This window comes from Thalassophryne amazonica, chromosome 11, assembly GCF_902500255.1.
Source record: "Thalassophryne amazonica chromosome 11, fThaAma1.1, whole genome shotgun sequence".
Taxonomy (NCBI): Eukaryota; Metazoa; Chordata; class Actinopteri; order Batrachoidiformes; family Batrachoididae; genus Thalassophryne; species Thalassophryne amazonica.
This window is the reverse complement of record NC_047113.1, coordinates 33,982,768-34,008,529: the sequence shown is the minus strand read 5'-3', so window position 1 is coordinate 34,008,529 and position 25,762 is coordinate 33,982,768. Positions and strand designations below refer to the sequence as shown.

The 25,762-nt window shown below is 41.9% G+C and overlaps 2 protein-coding genes across 5 annotated transcripts in view; both read right to left on the bottom strand.

Moving 5' to 3' along the window:
* LOC117520003 overlaps positions 1 to 9,874 on the bottom strand; it is a 28,106-nt gene extending 18,232 nt beyond the window's left edge. The window contains exon 1 of the mRNA XM_034181297.1: positions 9,642 to 9,874. Within this exon, the coding sequence (XP_034037188.1) occupies positions 9,642 to 9,690 (49 nt within the window). The 5' untranslated portion in view covers positions 9,691 to 9,874. The remainder of the gene's footprint in view (positions 1 to 9,641) is intronic.
* Positions 1 to 25,762, bottom strand: part of LOC117520001 (hemicentin-1) — a 103,513-nt gene that overhangs the window by 34,274 nt on the left and 43,477 nt on the right. The gene's annotated exons all lie outside the window — the stretch shown is intronic.

The following is a 25,762-nucleotide window of genomic DNA, read 5'->3' as shown; positions in this document are numbered from 1 at the left end:
TCTCCCACACAGAGAACAAGGACTCCTATGCAAGGCTGCTGTTCCTGGACTTCACTTCTGGGTTCAACATCATCATCTCGCAGAAACTGGTTTCCAAGCTGGCTGAACTAGGAGCCCCCTCAGCACTGTGCAACTGGATCCTGGACTTCCTGACTGGGAGGCCACAGAGTGTCAGGATCAACACCACATCATCCTCCACCATCATCCCGAACACTGGCTCACCCCAGGGTTGTGTGCTTAGTCCACTGCTGTACATATTGATGACCTTTGACTGCAGAGCCCAGCACAAGAATAATCTTGTTGTTAAGTTTGCAGACAATACAGCAGTGATCAGGCTCATTAGCCAAGGGGACGAGACAGCGTACAGGCGAGAAGTGGAGAACCTGACATGGTGGTACGGCGACAACAACCTCATCCTCAACACCCAGAAGACCAAGGAGATAGTTGTTGACTTCCGCAGGTCAGCCCCCACCATCCCCTGCCCCCTCTACATCAACGGAGCAGCGGTGGAGATCGTCTCCTCCATCAGGTATCTTGGAGTCCACCTCACCAACACTCTCACCTGGCACACCAAAACCATGGCTGTCATCAAGAAAGCCCACCGTCTCTGTTTTTTGAGGAAATTGGGAAGGGCCGGACTGAACACCGAGGTCTTCAGGGCCTTCTACAGCTGTGTAGTGGAGAATGTCCTGTCCTGCTGCCTCTCTGTGTGGTATGGTGGCTCACGGTGGTGGAGAAGAAAGCACTGCAGTGGGTGGTGAAGTCTGCACAGAGGACCATCGGAGGCAGCTTACCACCCATTGGGGACATCTACATCTCCAGATGTAGAGACAAAGCCACCTGCATCCTTCGAGACCCCACTCACCCTGCGTACACTCTGTTCACACCCCTTCCCTCTGAAGGAGGCTGTGCAGCATCCGGGCAAAAACGTTCAGACTGAAAAACAGCTTCTACCCTAATGCAGTCAGACTATTGAACAGTTCAACATCCACCACCAAACTGTGAACATTGCACTACACGCACAGTCACCTTCTTAATACTCTAACGCTGCCGCCGACCCTGTGCCTTGTATATATATTCTATGGCCACAGGAGTGTGAATATTGTACACTGCAAAAGTTTATATTGCAAAAGTTTATACAACAGGCTAGGTAAAAAAAAAAAAAATGTCCCAGTTAACTACACCAAGACCTCAAGAAACTGCATTTCATTCTGCCTGTGAGGGTCGAGTGACAATAAAAGTGAGTCTGAGTAATAATATGTATATGTCACGGACATGAATGAGCAAAGCTCTTCTGCATTTCACCATGTCATTTAGGTCCTTCAGACTTTTTTTTTTTGAGTAAATGCTTCAATGGAGCATGAGCATGGCACGGTCAGGCTGAGATTTGAACCAAGAATCATCTGGTCTCAAGCCCAATGCTTTAACCACTAGACCATCACCTCCCCTAAACTACATGACAGGGTTGTACAATATGGCCAAAGTATCATATTGGAATATTGTCATATCAATATGATATACGATATGACTATGATTTCACACAAAGTGCAGCAGTGAAAATTAAACATTCTTAAACAAAACAGTAATAATACCACACTCATTTTGCACTCATCATAAGGTTAGGATACAGTGCCCTCCAAAAGTATTGGAACACTTGGTATTTCACACATTATATGTTCGATTTCACTGACATTATTGAGGGCCCCGAAAGACAGAGAGTGCCCTGTGAGAGCTCATTCAATCCCTCTTGCAGCAGGTGTCGGCCAAATTCCAGGTGACACACACAAACATCCAACAAGGCTCACATGGCACTTAGAAAATGTGGTGACGTTTACGCTGTTAGCACTAAAACAGTGAGCAGAAGACCACTTTCAAGCTGACACTGAAATTTGTCTAAGTGGCCCCATGAGTGTGGAATTGCAAAGCAACACACATGTTGTGTGCGTGTGTGTCACGCCCCCCCACCCGGGAGCACACTTGCATGACATGTTGATGACATGTATTTACAGACATGATCACATGGGGGCTGGACAGTCTGAGTGCACACAGCCAGGCTGCAGTGGTCGCACACAGCGCATGTCGGCAAGCTGCTCCATGTGAAACGGACTGTCAGATCACACAGCAGGTGATCTAAATCTCACACGTGTCCGGCAGAACACGTGCGCCGCAGGACTATGACAATATGACAAGCCAACAGTGTCACAAATACGCCACTTTCAATCACGTATCACCAACCATATGCCGTAACAAATGCCGTTTTGTCAGTTATTGCTGCACTTTTTTCTCTTTGTTTTTAGAAAATACTTTTATCTCCTTGTTGATTTTAGTCATTTTACGGTCTTGTTATAAGAAAGTGATTGTAGTGCAGTGGTAAAATTTCTGTTTGGTAATCTGAGTTTTTGTAAATTGCAGGTTTGAATCCCATGAGTGGAATTTGTTTTTTATTTAACCATGGATATTTAAACGCAGGGTTCTGTATTGGGTACCCTTTTATTTCTTATTTATATCAACCCAGTAAAATTCACTAATTATACAGCTAGTTTTTTTTCTCCACATCAGCGGTGCGATGTGATGCAGCTGCTCACACTGTGTTCTTGCACACACACGACGGTTCGTGGTTCCCCATTTTGTGTTTGGTTTGCGGATTTTCTTCCGGTTTCTGCGTCTTTCGTGTTATGTGTGAAGGGGCCATGAGCGAATCTCTTCACTATTTATGGCTTCATTTTTTTTTACGGCAGTGGGCAAATTTTCTTGTGCCATTTCTGCTTTGTGCCTTCATCTACCATAGAGCGAGCTTCGCGCACTCAACAATAATGGGGGTGGAGCCTAACCCAGCAGTCAAGTGTCTTCAAAAGATTTCAGAATTCTAAGTGATGCAAACACTTTCTAAGAACAAAGAAAAAGGTTAAAGGTTATCTTAATGTTTTTGCTCAAACGTCATCTTACAAAGCTGTTTTAAAGAACATAAGGAGAAGCAGCACTGGTTCATTTTGGGGGATTCAGTAGAGCTTCTTATTATACTCAGATTTAACTTTGTTTAATTTATTTATTATAGAAGCCGAAAAATTAGCACAGATAATCAGCAAGATTTGTAAGTAACTGATGAAACAACACGTTATGTACACAATGTCAACATTAAAAAATATATTTGCGATTTGATGTAGTAACATAGATCAACGAGTAGGTGGAAGCATTTCGCAATCCACGTTTCTTTTAAGGAATTTTTAGCTTCTAAAAATTCTAAATGACGTAAATCCGTTAGTGTACAAGTGTCACTAAGTCGTGTTCGTGAAATTAAGATGCTTGAAGATTTTTATAGAGTGAACAATGGTCCAAATATGTTTTTATTTATTTGTGGCTTATTTGAATGAACAATTATACTTTAGCGTGTATGACAGGACAGTCATTCATTCATTCATCTTCTACCGCTTAGTCCAATCAAGGGTCGTGGGGGCTGGAGCCTATCCCAGCAGTGATAGAGCGCGAGGCGGGGTACACCCAGGACAGGACGCCAGTCTGTCGCAGGGCCACAAATAGACAAACAAACACAGACACACCCACACACACACACACCTACGGACAATTTTTTTTTTTAAAGATTCCAATCCACCTGACCCTCATGTCTTTGGATGTGGAAGGAAACCGGAGCAAGGTTAAAGGTTATTTCAGTCTTTTTGCTCAAACGTCATCTTACAAAGTTGTTTTAAAGAACATAAGGAGAAGCAGCACTGGTTCAGTTTAGATGGAACCTGATTCAGCAGAGCTTCAGATTATACTGAGATTTAACTTTGTTTAATTTAAGAGTTATTTATTGTAGAAGCCGAAATTAGCACAGATAATCAGCGAGATTTGTAAGTAACTGATGAAACAACACGTTTTGCTCACAATAATAATAAGGAGCATCTCAGGCAGCATCTCCCAGTACAACAACAACGTTTCTTTTTCAGGGCGTTTTAGCTTCACAAAATTCTAAATGACGTAAATACGTTAGTGTACAAGTGTCACTAAGTCGTGTGAGTGAAATTAAGATGCCTGAATATTTTTAGACAGTGAACAGTGTGAAGACAAGTGATGCTGATGACATCTCAAAGCTGAAAGAATCGTGACTGCCCCCTGGTGGTTGTCTGAAGCGATAACTGTTGTCCCTCTGGAGCAGTTGTGACCTCTCTGACTGAACCTTCTACTTCTGAATTAATTAAAACACAGAACCAAACAACTTTTCTGAGTAAATTAATATTCAGAACATTCAAAGAATGTGATCGGTGCAAAATATGAAGTAAGATGAGACAGAAATGATGAAAATTCAAATGGACGAGGGTCAATAGCAGCTTCTCAGCCTCTGTGTGTGTGTGTGTGTGTGTGTTTCACAGATTGTTGGGTCGTCAGTTCTTCACACTATATGAGACTGATGTGGACAGATGTTACAATAATTGTATGTTGTGTGTTTGTGTCTCTAGAATGTCGACATTCCTGTGGTGAAACTTGACATGACCATAGACACGGAGCCTGTAGCGTGGCTGTAAGTAAAAACATACACGCAAACATGATTTATTCTGACTTTCCTCAGTCGGGTCACATATTCAAGAACCAGTCGACACACTCGCTTGTTCTTTAGTTGTAGTGAGAATCTGGTTGATGGGTCCATCGACAGCTCAGATCAGAATGTAATCAACCACATGTGACAGCTGATTCCACCAAAAATAACACAGTAAACGTCATCAAGACATTATTTTTCCTCAAGTGGCAACTTCTCTCAAAAATGATCATGAAATGTCCTGAATGTCAAATGTTACCTGATGAAAGCAAACGATTTGAAAGTCAAACTGACTGTAAAAAAAAAAACAAATGATGATGAAATCTGAAAAAGTAAGAGTGAACAGTTAAGAAGTTGCTCTGAGAAAACAGACATTATGATTCCTAAAAACACCCCAAACGTGTGTTTGCAGGTTGTATAACTCACTCTCTCTCTCTCTGTAACGGTGAACCAGTTTATATTCTCTCAGACTTCACTTTACCAGACGTTGCTCCTGTGAACACCTCAGTCACACAGTAAGTGAAGATATGATCAGATTTGTGAAAAGTAACAGCGGTCTCCAGCTGACAGACGTCTTTTCAAACCATGAAGACAGATCTACTGATGTCCTACAAGTTCTGCAGGCCTGAAATTGAGACACTGATGCCAAATGATAAGTCAGGTAAGTGTTGACACTCGGTAAGTGTTGATGCTCCTGGATGTGTCCGTCTGCATGTATCTGAAAGTGTGATGTCGTCTGTCCACAGTGGGATGATCTACCCGCGGAGGAACAGGCCACGTACTATGAGCTGGCTAAAGGAGAAAACATCCTCCACTTCCAGCAGCATCCCGACTGGTCAGCCAAAGAAAACTATGTGAGTCCAACCGGCTCATTTTTAACTCACACACGCTGCATGTTGTCATCACAACATTAATGGAGTCACCGTGAGAGTGAACGCTCTTTGTTGACAGCATGTCGAAGGTGTCATGTGTTTGTTTTGTTGCAGGGTAAAAGAAAGAGGTGCACGCACAGCACGATGGAAGGTGAGGTCATATTCATGAGAAAGAGAAAATATGTTCAGCTAAAATGTAAATCGCTTCAGTTTTTTAGCCACAAACTCCACTTTCAAGCAGTGCAGATATTTGAGACAGTGTTGATGTGACGACTTTGGTCATGACATAAGTTTCCTGACAGCCTGCTTTATCCCATCAACAAACACCACTGATGTGTGTTTGGGCTCAAAACTGGAGCTTTCAGGCTTCTGCTTGATATTTGGAAGTTACACGTTTTGGTTCCAGATCCGTTTTCAGTGAATTTGTTTCATATCGACTCCAAAATCTTGGGCTCTGAGAACCTCTGACTTTTTAAATATTTTTGATTCAATAATTTAAAACTTTACATTTCCAGTCAAATGATTGATGTCGGGTTGTTTGTTGTGCACCTGCAGAATCTGAAGAACCGTCACATTCAAAGAAGCCTTGTTTGATGTCAGGATACGAGGACAGACAGCAGACGCAGGTGAGACCAGGCGAAGTTCAACAGACCAACAGTTCAACACTTTACACAAATATGAATCTGTTTGTGCCGCACCGCGAGGCCGCTATTCACATCAAAACATTACATCACATCATCCATCACATTTTATTTATCAGATGATGTCAGTGTACATACTCGTTTCCTAGAAAGACAGTTTTGGACCTATTTTTGTGGATGTGCAGCACAATGACAAGTTGATATTTTCCTCACAACAAAATCCACATTCTACTTCTGTTTGGTGTTTTGATGCCAACACAGAGTGAACAATGATGACGGCTGCAAATATGCAGGAGTTTCATTCTAATGAGGCAAATCAAAGATTTCATCCATTTCTGTGTCCGTTTTCAGAAAAGACAAAAACAAAAACTGCAAAAAAACAAAAAGTACAGAATGATTTCTCTGTGCTTTATGACACAAATTAATTGTGGGCGTGGCCATTACAGAAGCAGCACTGTTTAGTGTTCATATGTGTGTGTGTGTGTGTGTGTGTAGCAAAAAGGAGAACAAGGTCAAGCTGTTGGATGTAAGCGGAAAGGAGAAAAAATCCAGGGTGCTGAATGTAAGAGGAAAAGACAAGAGATGAACTGGGTCACCCTGAACCAGCAGGACATTAAGTGGTTAGCCTGTGTGAGTTTGACACGCTCATGTCATACATGTTGTCTGTTCATGTCACAGATAACAAGGACACTTCTTGATATAAATTCCATTGATAGAAAGAGTAACGTGTGTGTTTTTAATTGATTGTTTTTAGGCTCAGCAGCAGTTGGACCCTTTGGCTGGGGATGAAGGTAAGATGGTTATTCTATGAATGATTAAAAGTTTTAATAAGAAATATTTTGTTTGAGCTCATTTTAAATGAAAGTAACACATCTCAATATCATCCTGTAAATAATAAACACCACTCAAACATCGTAAAAATCTGCCAATATACTGAGTTTGGACAGGGATCAATTTACGTATGTATTAATAACTCTTGGCAGTTGATAAAATCTGGCAATGTGTGAAATGTATTTGGTTTAGTTGTTTTCATGTCGTGCTCATTGGTCAACACTTTCAATATTTGATAATCGATAAAGGATATATAGTCCATATTGTTTTGTATCATCTGGACCCAAATTCTCCTGATGGTACAGTTGCATTAAAATCAAAGACAGAGGACAATTATTGTTGTTCATATTCCAGCTCCTGCAGCGGCGCCTCCACCGCAGACATCATATGTTAAAAAGCCAGCGAACGCCTTCATGATCTTCAGGAGGGAGGAGAAAGGCCGCATCATGGCACAGCATAAATGCAAAGATAGCTGCCACGTGAATAAGATTCTGGGAGAGCTGGTAAGTGTGGATCCTCCTCTGTGTGTGTGTGTGTGTGTGAGATCACTGATAGTATCATGTCTTCTGTCCACAGTGGAAAAATATGACACGGGAGGAAAAATCCAGATACTCTGAAAAGGCCAAAGCAGAAAAGCTCCTCCACTCCCAGCTGCACCCCCACTGGACGTTCAAAGACAGCTACGTGAGTACAACCTGCTCACATTCAGCTCACACATGTGGCATCATGTTACCATCACTGCACAGGACTTTAAGAATTCATGATCAGAGTGAGACGTCTTTTTGTGATTTGATCAAACCGTTTGTTCTGGTGCAGGGTAAGAAGACAAAAAAGAAGAAGAACAGGACCACCGAGCCACCCAGCAGGCTGTAAGGCAGCGGTGCCCAAAGTGTTCCAGAAAGGGCCAAGAGGGGGCAGGTTTTCTATGCAGCACTGACTCCAGCAGATGATTTCACTAATGAATTCATCTCATCTGCTCAAAGTGATGTTCATCTATGAAAAGCGTCTCTGAAACAATCAAGTGCCTTTTCAAAAGATTTACAGTGAACTGTATTACATTATCGTCAGTATTATGTCATGTCAGTCATATTTTGCACAGTATAGTGTTCTGTCTCAATGAGGCACTCTGTTACACACACACACACACACACACACACACACACACACCATGCCACACAAAATTCTGCTTGAAGTGGGGGTAGTGCAGTATGGTATTTACTGCCATAGGATTTTTTTATTTTTTTATTTTTTGTCGAAATTTATTTTTGCTGTTTTGGCTTCAAAAGGGTGCACTTGGCCCGTTGGTACGATGTTTCGTGTGCTAATTTTGAAATGTTTTGCGCTGTTTCGCCGTTTTCATCCAAACACCATCCAAACTTTGCACTCTGTGTAAAGGGGCCATAAGATAGGAGTTTCTGTCAACTCCTTGCCCAGAGTTACTTTCAGACACCTCTTGGATCTCTCTGAGGCTGGGAGTCCTTGCCAGGATATTTTAGGCTAAGTTAGGAGCTCTTTGAGAGGACTTTGAGATGCACCGAGGATACGGGCCCTGGTCTACAGACTCAGACAGAGTTCCAGGCTATAGAGGTTCAGTTCTCGATTCTGTTCTGGAGACCACCTTCTCACCTGTCAGAATCACTGCTTTCATACAACTCATCTTCCTCAGTGAAAGCCAACATATTCTCATGACTCATTCCATACAACATTATGTATAAGTGTGAGATTTCATGAATATTCCTCTCAATTTCCATGTGCAAACACAACACATTTTGCATTTTGATAAAATACTTCACTCTGATTCTGCCACCTTTCCATTTTTTCGTTATGTCTGGCAAATTTGAACTCTGCTTTACCTGTTTGTGTTGATCATATTCAGGAATTACCGACCAAATCTCATCATCTTAAAAACATAAACAACACTGTAAAGGCTCCAGGTGTTTGGTGATTTTGTATTTTCTGGCTCTTCCGTCAGGCAACGATGCCGTAGAGCACAAGTCTTTACAAACATTTACCATAGTCCACATCAAGGGAAAGCTTTAAAAAACAGCAGTGAGGACAGCTAAGTGGTAAGACTTAGAGGCTGTCTGGAGTTAACAGACAGACAGGAGGGCAATTCTGGAAGAGGCAGAGCTGAAGATGCTGAAGATTTTCTTTGAGAGCAACGACGATGATCAGAGGGACAGTACAGATAGGACAGTTTGGAGACAAAGTTAGAGTGGTGAGATTGAGGTGGTTGGTGTGAGAGAGGAAGATGCTGGAGACAGGGTGAGATGGAAATGGATGATCTGCTGTGATGCTAACAGGAGTAGCCGAAAGAAGAAGTACACTTCTCAACACTTCTTAAATTAGGGTTGATGACCAAACTCAAATATGACTTCCTAAACTGATCCATCAAGAAATGACGTTTCACAAATATAGACATTTTACAGACAACAGGTTTCCTAACCAGTTTATTCCAATCAAGGGTCAATAAATAAACTGAAGGTCAGTGATTCAATACAGCACTGTGAGAACCTGAAAACATGATTTAATTCCACAACAGTATTTGTCTTATGAAGTTTGGCTCCTGCAAATAATATCTACACTCCTTCTAAAACATATTGTCAGATAAAAAGTCAGTTAAACAATACAGAAGCACAAAATTCTTGGGTGTGTCTGTCACTGGACATGATGTGTTCTATGTCTATAGTCACAGAATTGAAGAGAAAAAAAACAAGCTGATGTAATATTAAATCCTACATATTAAAAAGAAAATCAACTCACCGTGACAGACTCCAAGTATCACCAGCAACAATCCAACGGCAGCTTCCATCTGTGCTCAAAGTTCAGCCTTTGAAAACATTTACACCTGAAATAAATCCTGCTCCTGTCTGATTACTGACATAAAACTCAGAGTGCTGCTGAATTCAACTTTTTAGAGTCAAAAGGGGAAGGAAGTCTCAAACTTCACCACGCCAAATGCCTTTATGCTTGAAATGGACTGAATGTAGCAAAAAGGAAGAAATGTTCTTCAGAAAGAGGATGTGAAAATGATAACAGTGATCTAGGACATAAAGGTTACAGTAACAATTCTAAAGGTATATACTTTGTAGAATAAATACATTTATTTTAGCAATTTAAATAATTTCCTTCAGCATAAATAAAGTTGATCTCATCTTAATTATATAATGAGAGAAAATGGTATATTTTATATATTGTAGTTTGGTAGATTTGTAGGTAGGTGTTGTGAGTGGGTGTGGCGTGGCACAGAAAATGGTAGGACACACGATGCAGGCTCCCAGGCTGAGGTGTGGAGGTAAAAATAGGCTTTATCAAAAAAAACAGGCAATGGTTTGATACACAATAAGGCAGTCAGTGGGGCGGCAGTACAGACAGATGAGAGGCAGATTCGTAGTTCAGTTCACATGCTGGGGTCAGGTTCACGGCGTGGCGGAGATCGAGACAAACAAGCAAGGTAAAAAAAAAAGAGAGGCAAATGGCAAAAAGGCGAGGATGTGACACACGATCAACAAACTAGCAGGGAAGTGAGGGACTGTGAGAGCTGAAATACAAGAGAAGGAATCAGGGCATGATGTAAAACAGGTGTGGGGAAGGTTCTGGAAGGGGAGTGGCCAGACAAGACAGGTGGGTGTGACAGACAAAACAACTGCCAGTGAGTGACACACCCACAACCAACAGAGATAAAATGACCTGAAAACCACAAACTGATGTGCTCATGTGTCAGAAAAATAAAAGGCAGAGACCTAACTAAGACAGAACTCACCATGTGGCTAAAGTATAAAGGGAAATACAACTAATGACTATAGTGTAACGGAGGCCAGCAGGTGTTGCTGTGCAGATGTAGTTAGTAAACCTCACTCCCAACAGCTCAAAAAGAATTCTCTGGTCACGAGGCCAGAGCCCTGGGTTTTAGCCTTCTGGTTAAAGAGTCTGACTCCCGTGTCGAGGATCGTGAGTTCGCGTCCCGAGGGGAGCGAATGGGCGGAGTCATAACAACACAACGCAGAGTGCAGCCGCTACAATGGTGCCGTGTACCCGGATGGGAGTGAGTTTAGGGGGATGAGTGTAACAGAGGCCAGCAGGTGTCGCTGTGCAGATGTAGTTAGTAAACCTCACTTCCATCCGGGTCACAGCACCAATGTGACCTCTGCAAAATATCCCCTGCTTTGACTGAAAATCTCGGAGCTGGTCAGAGTGTTGGTAACAGCCAGTTTATTTCTCACCATCCCTGCATTGGTGAACAAAGGCACTTAATTCAGTCATGTGGATAACAGCTCATTCTCCGTCTAATGGGTAATCCTCCGTTGCACTGAGGATTACCCATAATTAATATTCTGTAAAATACACTGGCATTGTGATCGCATAGTGGATTTAGCATTCATGGAGTTAAAAATGAAAATAAAATACAATGTCATGAATTTGTCTAAATTAAATTCGGGGACTTTATACAAAGCAACCAATTAAAATAAAAATATAGTTTTCACTTTAGAACTTTGACTGTTACCTGTTTTAAACATTTTCCATATAGAGCAAATTAGTATATAAAACCAGTACAAAAATATATTACAAAATACTTGATAAATTTCCCACTCATGGACTACACACTAACATACCTGCATTGGTGAACAAAGGCACTGAATTCAGTCGTGGATAACAGCTCATTCTCCATCTGGAAAGATGGTACCATGTGGGTGTTAGCTAGCTATGAGAACCGGCAATAAAATATCTAAAACGATCTCTTGACTTCACTAAAACGTGGCGAAAATACTGTCAAATAAACAAGATTCAACCAAAGAAAACCATCTTAGCTCCAGCACCAAATGAGTTAAGATGAATTTATCCACAGACAGTCAGAGACACGCTACCTCATGGTGAACCCTCCTTTGCACTGAGGATTACCCATAATCCTTTGCCTTTATTACCTGATGCAGTTACCGCGTTCCAACAGTAGATGGCGGAGTTTGTTAATTTAGCGGGATTTTACCTGAACTATTTAACTAGTGCAAACACTAGAGTGCAAACACACGAAAATAAAAAGCAAAGTCGAAACTAGAACAGAACTGATACAGATACAGTATGAAAGTAAATGCCATAACCGATTACAAGATGACCAGAAAAATAAAAGACACAAAACTAAACCAGTGACAAAAGAATACAATGAAGGACAACACAGAATAATTAATAATCAGAGAAAGCAATAAATAACTAAAGGTACATAACCAGAAGAAAACACTGAAGATAAATACCAACCAAAACCAGTGACTACAGCATAAAGCAATAAATGTGATAAACAAAAACTTAACTGAGATGGAAGTAACTAAAGGGACCATGAGTAAAAGAATACAAATGCATTACAATGAGCAATAAAGAAAAACAAACTACAGGCCAGACAGGAACAAAGACAAAACTAAACACATGGCAACCAGGTGATACAAAGAAAATAAATTAAACAAAACTAATCATAAACGGAGCATAACCAAGATGATAAAACACAGAAGGTAAATGGATGACACAGAAGGTGAATGGGCCGAATCCTGACAGTAGGATTAGTCTTAGGGTCAGCTCTGAGTTACAAACTAAAGCTAAAAACAGTGGACTTCCTTGTCAGATGGTGAGGGAAAACATCTGGTTGTTGTGACAATATGATGGAGGGTGCATGTTGGACTTATCCATATGGTGAGTCAAAGAGAGCCCGTGCAAAATAAAATCAAGATGTTTCTTGTCATATACACGGTAAAAATACATTCAGAGCCCCTTCACACATAATGCAAAGTTTGGAAGCGTTTGGACGACAACGGCGAAACAGCGCCAAATAATTCGAAATAAGCGCACCACCAAACATCATGCCGACGGGCAGGCATGCACGAACCCAGTGCAAGAGTTCATTCATGCGCCAATGTCTATCTGGCAGGAACACACAGTACCAGCTGCAGCACATCGCATGCAGAGGAAATATAAAAAACCAGCTGGTACCTGTGGGACCACATCGCGTCGCTTATGTGGAAAAAATAAATAAAATTACCCAATGGACGCAAACTCGCGCCATCCAAAAGCTCTGATTGCCAGTCAGAGACTTCAACACTGAGCTACAGAGCTGCTCTTTGAAAGCTGTGGGAATCTGCCTCATATCAGGAAGGACAACAAGTATTACAAAATAAATTAAAATCACACACCATATAAAAACACTGCATTTATCAAGCAAGCAATACAAATATGATCCATCTGTTCCTCTATAAATGACCCATGGTCAATGGTGGGCACAGTTCCACAAATCCGCTAACTGCTAATTATCGAAGATAATGTTTTCATTATTGGATTAGCTTTTTAGATAACTTTGAAAACCATCATTAGACCAATTACTTTCCTATAAACTTTGGTCCGATAATTTTTAGACTGCTAACATTTTTGCATACGCAGTTCTTTGTAGCAGATGCACAGTTCTATCCTCTACAAACAGAAAAGAGCTGGTTCCAGAATAAACTACTCTGTCCTAGAAAAAAGAAAACTCATTTCTTTTGACCCCATACAAATACACTGGCAATAGCACCCAAGTCATCGAGGCATAGTTTTAACTCATGGTTACAATTTTAACCAAACTAATTTCGGACAAGTTATTTAAATTAACGTCACGTCTGAAGTTTTATGAAAGTGAAAATATCAGATATATGTTTTAGTTTTAAAGTAATGCACGAATTTTGAAGGTTTTAATGTGGACATGGTGTGTGCGCAGTGCATTATGGGTAAAAGTTCATGACAGGAGAAATGCATTTGAGAAGCTCTGATCCGGTGGTGGGCACAGTTCCAATAATCCAATAATTATCTAAGATAATGTTTTCATTATCGGATTATCTTTTCAGATAACTTTAAAAGCCATTATCAGACTAATTATCTTCCGATAAATTTTCCTCCGATAATTTTTAGACCGTTAACGTAGAAAACAAAGCTGAACAGCTACAAACATTTTTAAAATTTAAAATCAGTTGAGCACCTACCTGTTAAATGTTTCATATCAGATGTATAGTCCTACCCTCTGCAAACAGAAGAGAGCTGCCTGTAGAAGAAACTGCTCTATCCTCTGCAGGCAAAGGAGAATTAGTCACAAAAAAATTAATTTCTTTTAACCCAGCCCAGCAGTGCATTATGGGTAGGATAGGGTAATCCCAGTAAGTTCACGACAGGACAAATGCATTTCAGACAATCTGTTCAGGCTCGACAGACAACAGCATTAAACTATAGTACATAAAAATCTCGTGAATATATTCTCTGGGTTTCTAGATGTTGTTATTGTGTTTGCGTTTGTTAAATTCCACGCATCTTAAATGTAGCAGACACGGATTATCTGGAATTTTGTTTTGGCAAGTTTTCACGGTCTCTGCTGTCATCTACTGGCCAGTAGTGTTCATGGCAGTATTCAAACTGAAGCTAGGCTGATATTTTCAATCACTGTACTCAGTTCCAGCTCAGCTGTACCACAGAACTGCACAGTGTCAAAGTTCAGAGCGCACGATTTATGTTCTCACACACATTGTACGTTCAAAAACCACACATCGGACTCGTGTTTCCAGAAGCAAAATGTAAACAGAAGCTTTTTTTCAAACTTAATTTCCAAAAACTCTCGATGGGAGACATCAAAGTAAAAAAAAAAACAAAGCAAAAGAAAAAAAAAAAATTACAAGACAGGTCTGCGGTGTTTGCACATGGACAGTGCGAGAGGTTGGATGCTTGTAGCGCTTCAGCAGCAGGATACCCTCACGACGGCCGACCAGAATAATATCAAACAGGTTTGCTTTTCATTCGACCATATGATTGGCATTCAGGAGGTGGTCATGAGATGTTAATCGCAGCTCGTTACTCCATGTATACTAAACGATGCAGGATGCGCGATTAACCTGAAACTCGGTGCAATCCAAAAATTCTCACACGAATGAAAAATCAGCTGAAAAGGGCCAAAACCCGCACAGTGTAAACCCAGCTTAAGTACTGAATGTCTGGCACCAGTAGATCATGGCAGTGTTCTATTATTTATTTTTGACACAGGTTATATCAGACGATTATCTAATTACAACTTGGCCTTTTTTTTTTTTTTTTTTTTGAAAATGCCTTTTTTTTTACAAATAAAAAATGGAATGTTTTACCAAAGCACATTTATCTGTAAACACCAACACACGACACACCTCACATTAACGTGTTGGTTTACAATAATGTATGAGTCAAACCAATCAGTGTTAGCCGAGGCACATTTTACCCAGAATCCTTTGTGTGATCCTAGCGCCACACAACTCCAACCACACACAAGAAAGTTTTTTGACAGTTCTTGTTATTGAAAGAAACCTCGGCCCCCTAACCGGCAAGAGTTGTGATGTCATCACATGTGCGCTTATGCGCTGTCTAGCGGGATCTTGAAAATTTTTCTTTTTTTATATACAAATGAAAAAAAATGCCATATTTTACAAAATCACATTTATTTGTAAACACCAACTTCTGTTGGTTTTTACATAGAATGAATGAATCAACCAATCAGTATGAGCGGAAGCTTAGTTACCCATAATCCCCTCTGGGTATCTGTTTGTTAATGTTCAAATCTTGAGAATTAGTGCATTATTTTAAAATGAACAGATATGTGTTATATATCACTTTGTACATTTTAAGAGTTTACATTAATGTAGTTATTCTATCCACAATCATTTTATTTTTAAAGCAAAACCATAACTCAAACCTGCTTTCCATTTCAAGACCTTGGCCTCATCGCTGGATCTGTTGTGTGGGCCGCCAAAGAGGAGGTACTGCTGGCCTACCACCAGAGGGCGCCCTGCCTGTTGGCACCTTTCGGGCTCCAGAGGGCGCACTGGCCAGGTGGATCCTGGTGGTTGGCTCTCACTGTGGTATTGTATCACTTCCTGTTCCGGAGCACAGCGGTGTTTTGCTGTATCTGTTAGCTGTTTAATCTGCGCAGTTAGATTGATCTAGTTAACTAGATAACGATTTGTTTCACGGTGTATCACCGTGCTGAATCTGCTGAATCACCTCTAAATTATTTACGCATTATTCACTTTGTGTGTTTTTAGGAATCCGCTAGCTTAGCGCAGCTACTAGCTCTTAGCCGGTTTAGCATGGCGGCTTCTCCTGTCTCTCCTGCACTTTTCTGCTCTGGGTGAGAAATGTTTAGTTATTCCTCGGCCTCCTTTAGCAGTAATGGTACTTGTAATAAGTGTAGCTTATTCGTAGCTTTGGAGGCCAGGCTGGGCGAATTGGAGACTCGGCTCCGCACCGTGGAAAATTCTACAGCTAGCCAGGCCCCTGTAGTCGGTGCGGACCAAGGTAGCTTAGCCGCCGTTAGTTTCCCTCTGGCAGATCCCGAGCAGCCGGGAAAGGAGGCCGACTGGGTGACTGTGAGGAGGAAGCGTAGTTCTAAACAGAAGCCCCATGTACACCGCCAACCCGTTCACATTTCTAACCATTTTTCCCCACTCGACGACACACCCGCCGAGGATCAAACTCTGGTTATTGGCGACTCTGTTTTGAGAAATGTGAAGTTAGCGACACCAGCAACCATAGTCAATTGTCTTCCGGGGGCCAGAGCAGGCGACATTGAAGGAAATTTGAAACTGCTGGCTAAGGCTAAGCGTAAATTTGGTAAGATTGTAATTCACGTCGGCAGTAATGACATCCGGTTACGCCAATCGGAGGTCACTAAAATTAACATTGAATCGGTGTGTAACTTTGCAAAAACAATGTCGGACTCTGTAGTTTTCTCTGGGCCCCTCCCCAATCGGACCGGGAGTGACATGTTTAGCCGCATGTTCTCCTTGAATTGCTGGCTGTCTGAGTGGTGTCCAAAAAATGAGGTGAGCTTCATAGATATTTGGCAAAGCTTCTGGGGAAAACCTGGTCTTGTTAGGAGAGACGGCATCCATCCCACTTTGGATGGAGCAGCTCTCATTTCTAGAAATCTGGCCAATTTTCTTAAATCCTCCAAACCGTGACTATCCAGGGTTGGGACCAGGAAGCAGAGTTGTAGTCTTACACACCTCTCTGCAGCTTCTCTCCCCCTGCCATCCCCTCATTACCCCATCCCCGTAGAGATGGTGCCTGCTCCCAGACCACCAATAACCAGCAAAAATCTATTTAAGCATAAAAATTCAAAAAGAAAAAATAATATAGCACCTTCAACTGCACCACAGACTAAACAGTTAAATGTGGTCTATTAAACATTAGGTCTCTCTCTTCTAAGTGTTGTGAAAGTGTAGTGACACGGACCCACAACAGGGGGCGCAAATGAACGGTCAATAGATGAGCCAAAAAGTAACAATTTAATGTTGTGAAATGTGCACACCGAAATACAGACAATCTCAGAATATAATTACAGTCAAATCACAAAGGTGATGTGTGGGCAGGCTCGAGGATAGAAGACGTCTGTCCTGAGAAGAGCCGGAACCACACGATTTCCGCCGCCACCGAACCTGGTGAATACTGGAGCCGCCAAGTCCCGAATTCCCAGTTGATCACCGTCCCCGACTGTCGGATCTGGTACTGCTGGCGAGAACAAAGACAGTCAAGTGTAGGTGTGTGCACACCCAGTAACAACAACGGTGGGAATGCCACCTCCACCTCTCACTCAATACGCTGATGAATTTACAGTGATCCCTCAGAGGAAAAGAGTGCCGTCCTGCACTCACTCAGCCTCCACAGGAAGAGGGGCCGGTACTCCCGCAAACACACAATATACAGCTTATAAGTAACACAAATGGCTGAGGATATTACCTCCAATGTAGTACGATATCTCGGAAACGAGGTGGAGATGACGTCTGGTCTTTATGGAGTGAGATGATGTTGAGTAGATGGGTGACAGCTGTCAAGAGATAATGAGTGACAGCTGTCACCCCCGGCTGTGTCCGTGGCGGCAGCGCCCTCTCGTGCCTGAAGCCCGCACTTCAGGCAGGGCGCCCACTGGTGGTGGGCCAGCAGTACCTCCTCTTCTGGCGGCCCACACACAACATTAAGTCCCTGTTAGTAAATGATATAATAATTGATCAACATATTGATTTATTCTGCCTTACAGAAACCTGGTTACAGCAGGATGAATATGTTAGTTTAAATGAGTCAACACCCCCGAGTCACACTAACTGCCAGAATGCTCGTAGCACGGGCCGAGGCAAAGGATTAGCAGCAATCTTCCATTCCAGCTTATTAATTAATCAAAAACCCAGACAGAGCTTTAATTCATTTGAAAGCTTGACTCTTAGTCTTGTCCATCCAAATTGGAAGTCCCAAAAACCAGTTTTATTTGTTATTATCTATCGTCCACCTGGTTGTTACTGTGAGTTTCTCTGTGAATTTTCAGACCTTTTGTCTGACTTAGTGCTTAGCTCAGATAAGATAATTATAGTGGGCGATTTTAACATCCACACAGATGCTGAGAATGACAGCCTCAACACTGCATTTAATCTATTATTAGACTCAATTGGCTTTGCTCAAAATGTAAATGAATCCACCCACCACTTTAATCATATCTTAGATCTTGTTCTGACTTATGGTATGGAAATTAAAGACTTAACAGTATTCCCTGAAAACTCCCTTCTGTCTGATCATTTCTTAATAACATTTACATTTACTCTGATGGACTACCCAGCAGTGGGGAATAAATTTCATTACACTAAAAGTCTTTCAGAAAGCACTGTAACTAGGTTTAAGGATATGATTCCTTCTTTATGTTCTCTAATGCCATATACCAACACAGTGCAGAGTAGCTACCTAAACTCTGTAAGTGAGATAGAGTATCTCGTCAATAGTTTTACATCCTCATTGAAGACAACTTTGGATGCTGTAGCTCGTCTGAAAAAGAGAGCTTTAAATCAGAAGTGCCTGACTCCATGGTATAACTCACAAACTCGCAGCTTAAAGCAGATAACCCGTAAGTTGGAGAGGAAATGGCGTCTCACTAATTTAGAAGATCTTCACTTAGCCTGGAAAAAGAGTCTGTTGCTCTATAAAAAGCCCTCCGTAAAGCTAGGACATCTTACTACTCATCACTAATTGAAGAAAATAAGAACAACCCCAGGTTTCTTTTCAGCACTGTAGCCAGGCTGACAAAGAGTCAGAGCTCTATTGAGCCGAGTATTCCTTTAACTTTAACTAGTAATGACTTCATGACTTTCTTTGCTAATAAAATTTTAACTATTAGAGAAAAAATTACTCATAACCATCCCAAAGACGTATCGTTATCTTTGGCTGCTTTCAGTGATGCCGGTATTTGGTTAGACTCTTTCTCTCAGATTGTTCTGTCTGAGTTATTTTCATTAGTTACTTCATCCAAACCATCAACATGTCTATTAGACCCCATTCCTACCAGGCTGCTCAAGGAAGCCCTACCATTATTTAATGCTTCGATCTTAAATATGATCAATCTATCTTTATTAGTTGGCTATGTACCACAGGCTTTTAAGGTGGCAGTAATTAAACCATTACTTAAAAAGCCATCACTTGACCCAGCTATCTTAGCTAATTATAGGCCAATTTCCAACCTTCCTTTTCTCTCAAAAATTCTTGAAAGGGTAGTTGTAAAACAGCTAACTGATCATCTGCAGAGGAATGGTCTATTTGAAGAGTTTCAGTCAGGTTTTAGAATTCATCATAGTACAGAAACAGCATTAGTGAAGGTGACAAATGATCTTCTTATGGCCTCAGACAGTGGACTCATCTCTGTGCTTGTTCTGTTAGACCTCAGTGCTGCTTTTGATACTGTTGACCATAAAATTTTATTACAGAGATTAGAGCATGCCATAGGTATTAAAGGCACTGCGCTGCGGTGGTTTGAATCATATTTATCTAATAGATTACAATTTGTTCATGTAAATGGGGAATCTTCTTCACAGACTAAGGTTAATTATGGAGTTCCACAAGGTTCTGTGCTAGGACCAATTTTATTCACTTTATACATGCTTCCCTTAGGCAGTATTATTAGACGGCATTGCTTAAATTTTCATTGTTACGCAGATGATACCCAGCTTTATCTATCCATGAAGCCAGAGGACACACACCAATTAGCTAAACTGCAGGATTGTCTTACAGACATAAAGACATGGATGACCTCTAATTTCCTGCTTTTAAACTCAGATAAAACTGAAGTTATTGTACTTGGCCCCACAAATCTTAGAAACATGGTGTCTAACCAGATCCTTACTCTGGTAACCAGATCCTTACTCTGGATGGCATTACCCTGACCTCTAGTAATACTGTGAGAAATCTTGGAGTCATTTTTGATCAGGATATGTCATTCAAAGCGCATATTAAACAAATATGTAGGACTGCTATTTTGCATTTACGCAATATCTCTAAAATTAGAAAGGTCTTGTCTCAGAGTGATGCTGAAAAACTAATTCATGCATTTATTTCCTCTAGACTGGACTATTGTAATTCATTATTATCAGGTTGTCCTAAAAGTTCCCTGAAAAGCCTTCAGTTAATTCAAAATGCTGCAGCTAGAGTACTAACGGGGACTAGAAGGAGAGAGCATATCTCACCCATATTGGCCTCTCTTCATTGGCTTCCTGTTAATTCTAGAATAGAATTTAAAATTCTTGTCGTGGTTCGTCTTTAGTCTTCTCGGGATGTCGTCTTTTAGATAACACAAACTAATTGCAAGTGATATGCTAGAAAAGGACACAACACTTTAGAATAATTCAGCCTTAAGCAAGATAAAATGCACAGAGTTTTTAAGTTTATTTAAGCCTTCGACACAGAGCTTAGACAAACTGAGTCCTCTAGAGAGACTGAATATGTGACAACCGCGCTCATCTATTTATTGGAGACCCGCGGGCATCGCTCCTCCTTCGACTTTTTTATTTATTTCATTCCCAAGACATGGTTTTCTATTGGAAGCGTCCTCTAGTGAACCCTAAGCAGGTGTTAGGCCATTATTTCAATGTGACAAATGCTCCCATTAAAACGTGAAGGATTTACAACTGATTTTTTTTAAAAGACCTTCAGCCACAGGTGCAGCTGGCCTGAGGCCCCCCGCACGTGGCCTCAGCCACAGGTGCAGCTGGCCCGAGGCCCCTCGCACGTGGCCTGCGGGAAAGCACCTAAGAGGCCTTGGAAAGCCCCTGACAGACTGAATGACTAATAGAGCCCCTTTTTTTGGGTTGAACACCTGCTAGTTCAACCAGAGGACATACAGTTCGGATCAGGACACTTGATAGTTCATCATAGTTCAAATAAGGACCTAAAAATTCTTCTACAGTCCCTCCTCTGGGACTCGAAAGAGTCCCATTACATCAACTATACTCTTGGGTTGTTTACTGACAAGACATCCTCATTTGTGCATTGCAATAAAAAAGAAAAACACATCACTCGAATTACTGATAACTCTGGTGCGGATATGAATATCAGTGATACTTCACACGGTAAATATATTTAAGTGCAGGTGAACCTACATACTAAGGCACAAGGAGATCAATTAGCTGGATTATATCAACGCAAGGTGACATTCAAACATTGAGTTTTGGTGTAATTCAAGGCACTTAAAATGGCCACATAAAACAAGTTACAGCAACCTCTTAATCATGGCAAAGCAAAGGCTTTACATTGACATCAGTGCAACCAATCATCTTCTGGCATCTATTGTCTCACTCAACCAGAGGCTCCAACCCATTATACTTGGTTCTACATATTATTTTGTTAAAGCGTCACACATTTATTATTTAAATGCATCAAATAACCCCTACGTTACCACTATTTAGTCAACCAATCAAGAAACTATTCTAAGGTTAGCGCAGCTATGTCTAGTTAAATGATAAACACCATAAATGGTTTCCCTTCATGTCCGTCCTTAAGTCATTTGCCTTAGTCAATCATATAATGGTTTTCATTATAGGCCATTTCTCAACATTCTCCACTTTGTTTTTCTTCTTTTTCAGCTTGTTTTCTAATGCCCTTTTTGGCCAGACGCCAAATTTAGGCGATGCATGTCTCTTGAGGCATGCTATAATTTAAGAAAAAGGGGTCCCTATGGTGCATCTTTACTACTAAATCTACAAACACGCCGTGTAAGGGTCCCCTTTTTATAACTTTGCAATGTGATATCTATGTGTACGCATTTAGCTTTATCTGTGTTACGCAGATGATGGTAAGGACAGACATTTACCCGACCTTCGTTACTAACATATATCCTTCTTTGTTTTTATTTACACTCAGATTTCTGAAACCAGTCCGCAATTCAAACTCAAGAACTAAGATCATAGTCCGTGTTCAGTGCCATTACGTCAGTCCGCGCTCCTCAGCATTTACTCAGCGTCTGAAGTTTTGGGAGAAGTTGGGGAATATGGGGAGGTTAGCCTTTCAGGGGTAGTGGGGGAAGGATCAGGAATTCTGGCTTTCAGACAGTCGTGCAGTTCTCTGATGGATCTTTCCAGCTCCTTGTGCTGCTTGGCCAGGTTGTACAGGGCCCCCAGAGAATTCTTGCCCACATTCAGGGTGGTGGTGGCCAGCCCTAGCTGTTCCCTTTCCATATGCTCCATCATGCTGGCTAGCATGTCCATACTAGACTGAAGACCACACAGTTGAGTATGGAGGCCCTCCTGAGCACAAGAGATGTTGGCATTGTCACGGTGTATCCTTAACAGGTATGCAGCTGTCTGACTCAGTTGTGGCATGATTTCCTCAAATAGCCCATGGGGAATGTGATTTGTGAGGGGCAGGAGCTGCTCCAAGGTTTTTGGAACAGACTCTTGTGGAAGACAAAGCTCTCGAACCAAGATTGCCATGTCCTGTGGGGTGACCATGACCAGATTAAGGTTGTGCAGTCCAGGGGACAGGAAGTACAAGGGGGAAGGCATTTCGTGTGTGGGGGGAGTATTGCTGATGTCGCTCGGGCAAGTGGCTGGGACACTCTGGGCATTTAGCAGCCTGTACAAAGCTCCCCTCTGTCCTGGTCGGTGAGTTCGACTAAGGTCCACCCCTGCTGATCCTCCTCCAGAGGTACTGGGCTGATCGGAATATCTCTCCTGCCTTGGGGGTGGAAAGCTGGGGACAGGTCCTAGCAGTGAATTGGGTCTAGGATGCACTCGGGCGGTTGCTGCATATGGCCGACCTTGGCTGCCTCCCCTGGAGGGTATCATTGCCACTGGCACATGTGACTGTCTCCATGGCATCTGCGGAAGGGGTGTGTTCCTGAGTCCAAAAGGTCCTTCAGGTGATGGTGGAGTCCTTGGGCCGACTCTTGCTGCAGGCAGATTCTGTGAAGCCGTCATCGCCAGGTGCTGGAACGATGAAGATCCTTCTGTTGCCAACTGGTTTAGCTGCTGGATGGATGGCGGCTGTGGTGACCAATCATGTCTCGACCATCCCTCCTGTATATCCTCTTCTCCAAACAGTTCTGAGAGTCCAATCAGACTTGATAGAGGCAGATCAGGCATAGGTCCCTGATCAGGGGAGTCTGGTCTCTCAGCCATACTCCTGTGTCCTAGTAATATACATATACGTTCATTATTACAGCTCCATGTCATTCTTTCAGATATTGTCTATCCTATCCCTCATTTTTGTGGGTGCATGTGTGTGAATGTAAATGTGCGTGCATGTCTTCTTCCTCGTCTACAATATCACCAAGCACGGTCCATCCCAGTCCTCCCTATCTGGGGTATACGCCACAATATTAGGGAGCTGGGGGCTGTCGGGGAGGATAATTGGTATTTCATCCATTTCCATATATTCTGGTTCTCTGTCTGTTTCGTTTGTGCTTTCTTCCAGGGCTCGGATGGCTAACAGTGGGAGCTGTCCTACTGTGGATGAAATCAATTTATTGACCAGAAATTTTATCAAGGGAATACCACAACATATTACCAGCAAGACCGCCACCCCTGTTAGTGCCAAGATTACACCTATCTGATATAACCAGTCTTTCCATGATATCCACCCTCTCCTTAGAGTCCCAAACAGTGAAAATAGTGGGCCAATATTCATTCCATTCCCTACAACGTATCCAGAATCGTCAGTTTCATTTCTCCCTCCTATGGAGTTACTTAATAGTTCCTGTTGCATCTCTTCAAGTGTGATTAAGAGCTCTGTCAAATTTCCATCTTCCCCTGTACGCATGGGAATAGCTGTGCAACATTCGGTGGCTTTGATCATAATACAAACTCCTTGTTCATCAGCCATCATCATCTCAATAGCTAATCTATTTTGCATTGTCATTAGCGAGGTGGCGTGCAGTTGTTCGGTTAAGGCTCCTACAGCTGCCAATGTCCAATTCAAATATCTTTGTTGATTATACCACAAGTAATTAATCCACTGCACCTCCTGGAACCTAGAACGGATTTTTGGAGTAACCCCGAACAGAGCCAATGCCCATCCCCATTTATCCGCGTCTTCATCTGCTTTAACTCTGCTACTGTCTATGGCTTCTAATTGTCGGAGTATCCCTTCTGGTATCCCGTTTCTTATTGTGATGTTGTAGTCTGTTTTAAACGTCATTATTCCTCTTTTCTTACAAAGTTTCTGTGGCATGGGTTGTATTGCATTTGGCATTTCAATTACTGTTATTGCTCCTGTAAGCATCACAGGAGCACAAAGGCCTTTCCAATTCGGGGACAGCGATGACAGGAGTTTCCTTTTTTGTCCGCATATCCAAAAGATGTCAGCTAAGGGTACCGTTCCCTTAGCTAAATTTGGAGTAGATACCCATGAAGCATGGGTGAGATTCAGTCCAATTACAGACCCCCCTGTGGCCGGTACTATTTGTTCACACTGTATGCCTGCTGCTGGCAGGGTGCGACAGACGGTAATGTTCCATGCTGTTTTGGCCGGTTTGTATTCTTGCTGCTTTTGCATACACTGTATGTGGTGTTTTGGCTGGGTCGTCCCTACCTGCCAATCGCTTATGTATTGTGCTACTAAGCCTTTAGCTATACAGAATGGGTGTATCATCCCTTTCTCTATTTTAATCATAGGTGGAACGGTTCATTCTGTACTTAGAGGCACTGGACAAAGTTTACTGTCGGCAGCATATTTTTCATCACCTACTGCCATTTTCATAACACATTGTGTATAGCATTCTGCTTGGTCTGAGTTATGTTGGGGGCTCCTATAACAGTTGTTGATATCAGGTAGGGGTTTAGCCTGAGGTATCACACCTTTCCGGTGACTGATCACTGATCTGCCTAGCCGAAAATTTCAACCATTGGTAAAATAAATTGGTCTTCAACCCTTGTGTGCGGGCTAGGTCTGTCCTGGGATCCCATCTCCCTAAGTGACTGCTTGTTTCTAGGCTTCTAATTGTCCTCTTTTTCCTTGGTTTGATTTTTACCCATTTTGTGGCTTCATGTACTGTAACAGTTACGTCTTGCTTGGTTTCCCTGCATCCTCCTTTATCACAAATTACCTCTATGTTGAGTGTTCCCTCCTCTTCACATTTGATGCTAATGGCTTCGCCTAATATGTAATCCCCCAGCTTTCCCTGTATTCCTATGTTCTTGTAGGCTTTTGATTTAATGTATACCAAATTATATGTTTTTCCTGTGTTTAGAATGCCTTGTTTAGCTGCTATTGCGGCCATGGCCACGGCACAGTCCGTTGTATGTTTTGGATGTCTATTTTCTCCCATACTGACCACCAGTAGTATTGTCAATCCCTTGAATAATTCCTTAATCATTGCTCTGATGACTGTTGAGATGTGCTACTAGATGTGCTACTGAGTGAGCCGTCACTAGATGAGCTGTCACTAGGGATGTGTGGTGTATCTGTGCTTTGTCTGGGTTGTACTTCCTGTGGTTCTTCTGTCGGTAAATCTACTAAGTTGCTGTCCGAGTCTGATGTCTCCTGTGGCCTGTCTATCTGTCGGTCTGTATTTCTGTCTGTCTGTTGGCCTGCGTCTCCAGTTGTTTCTGAGTCTG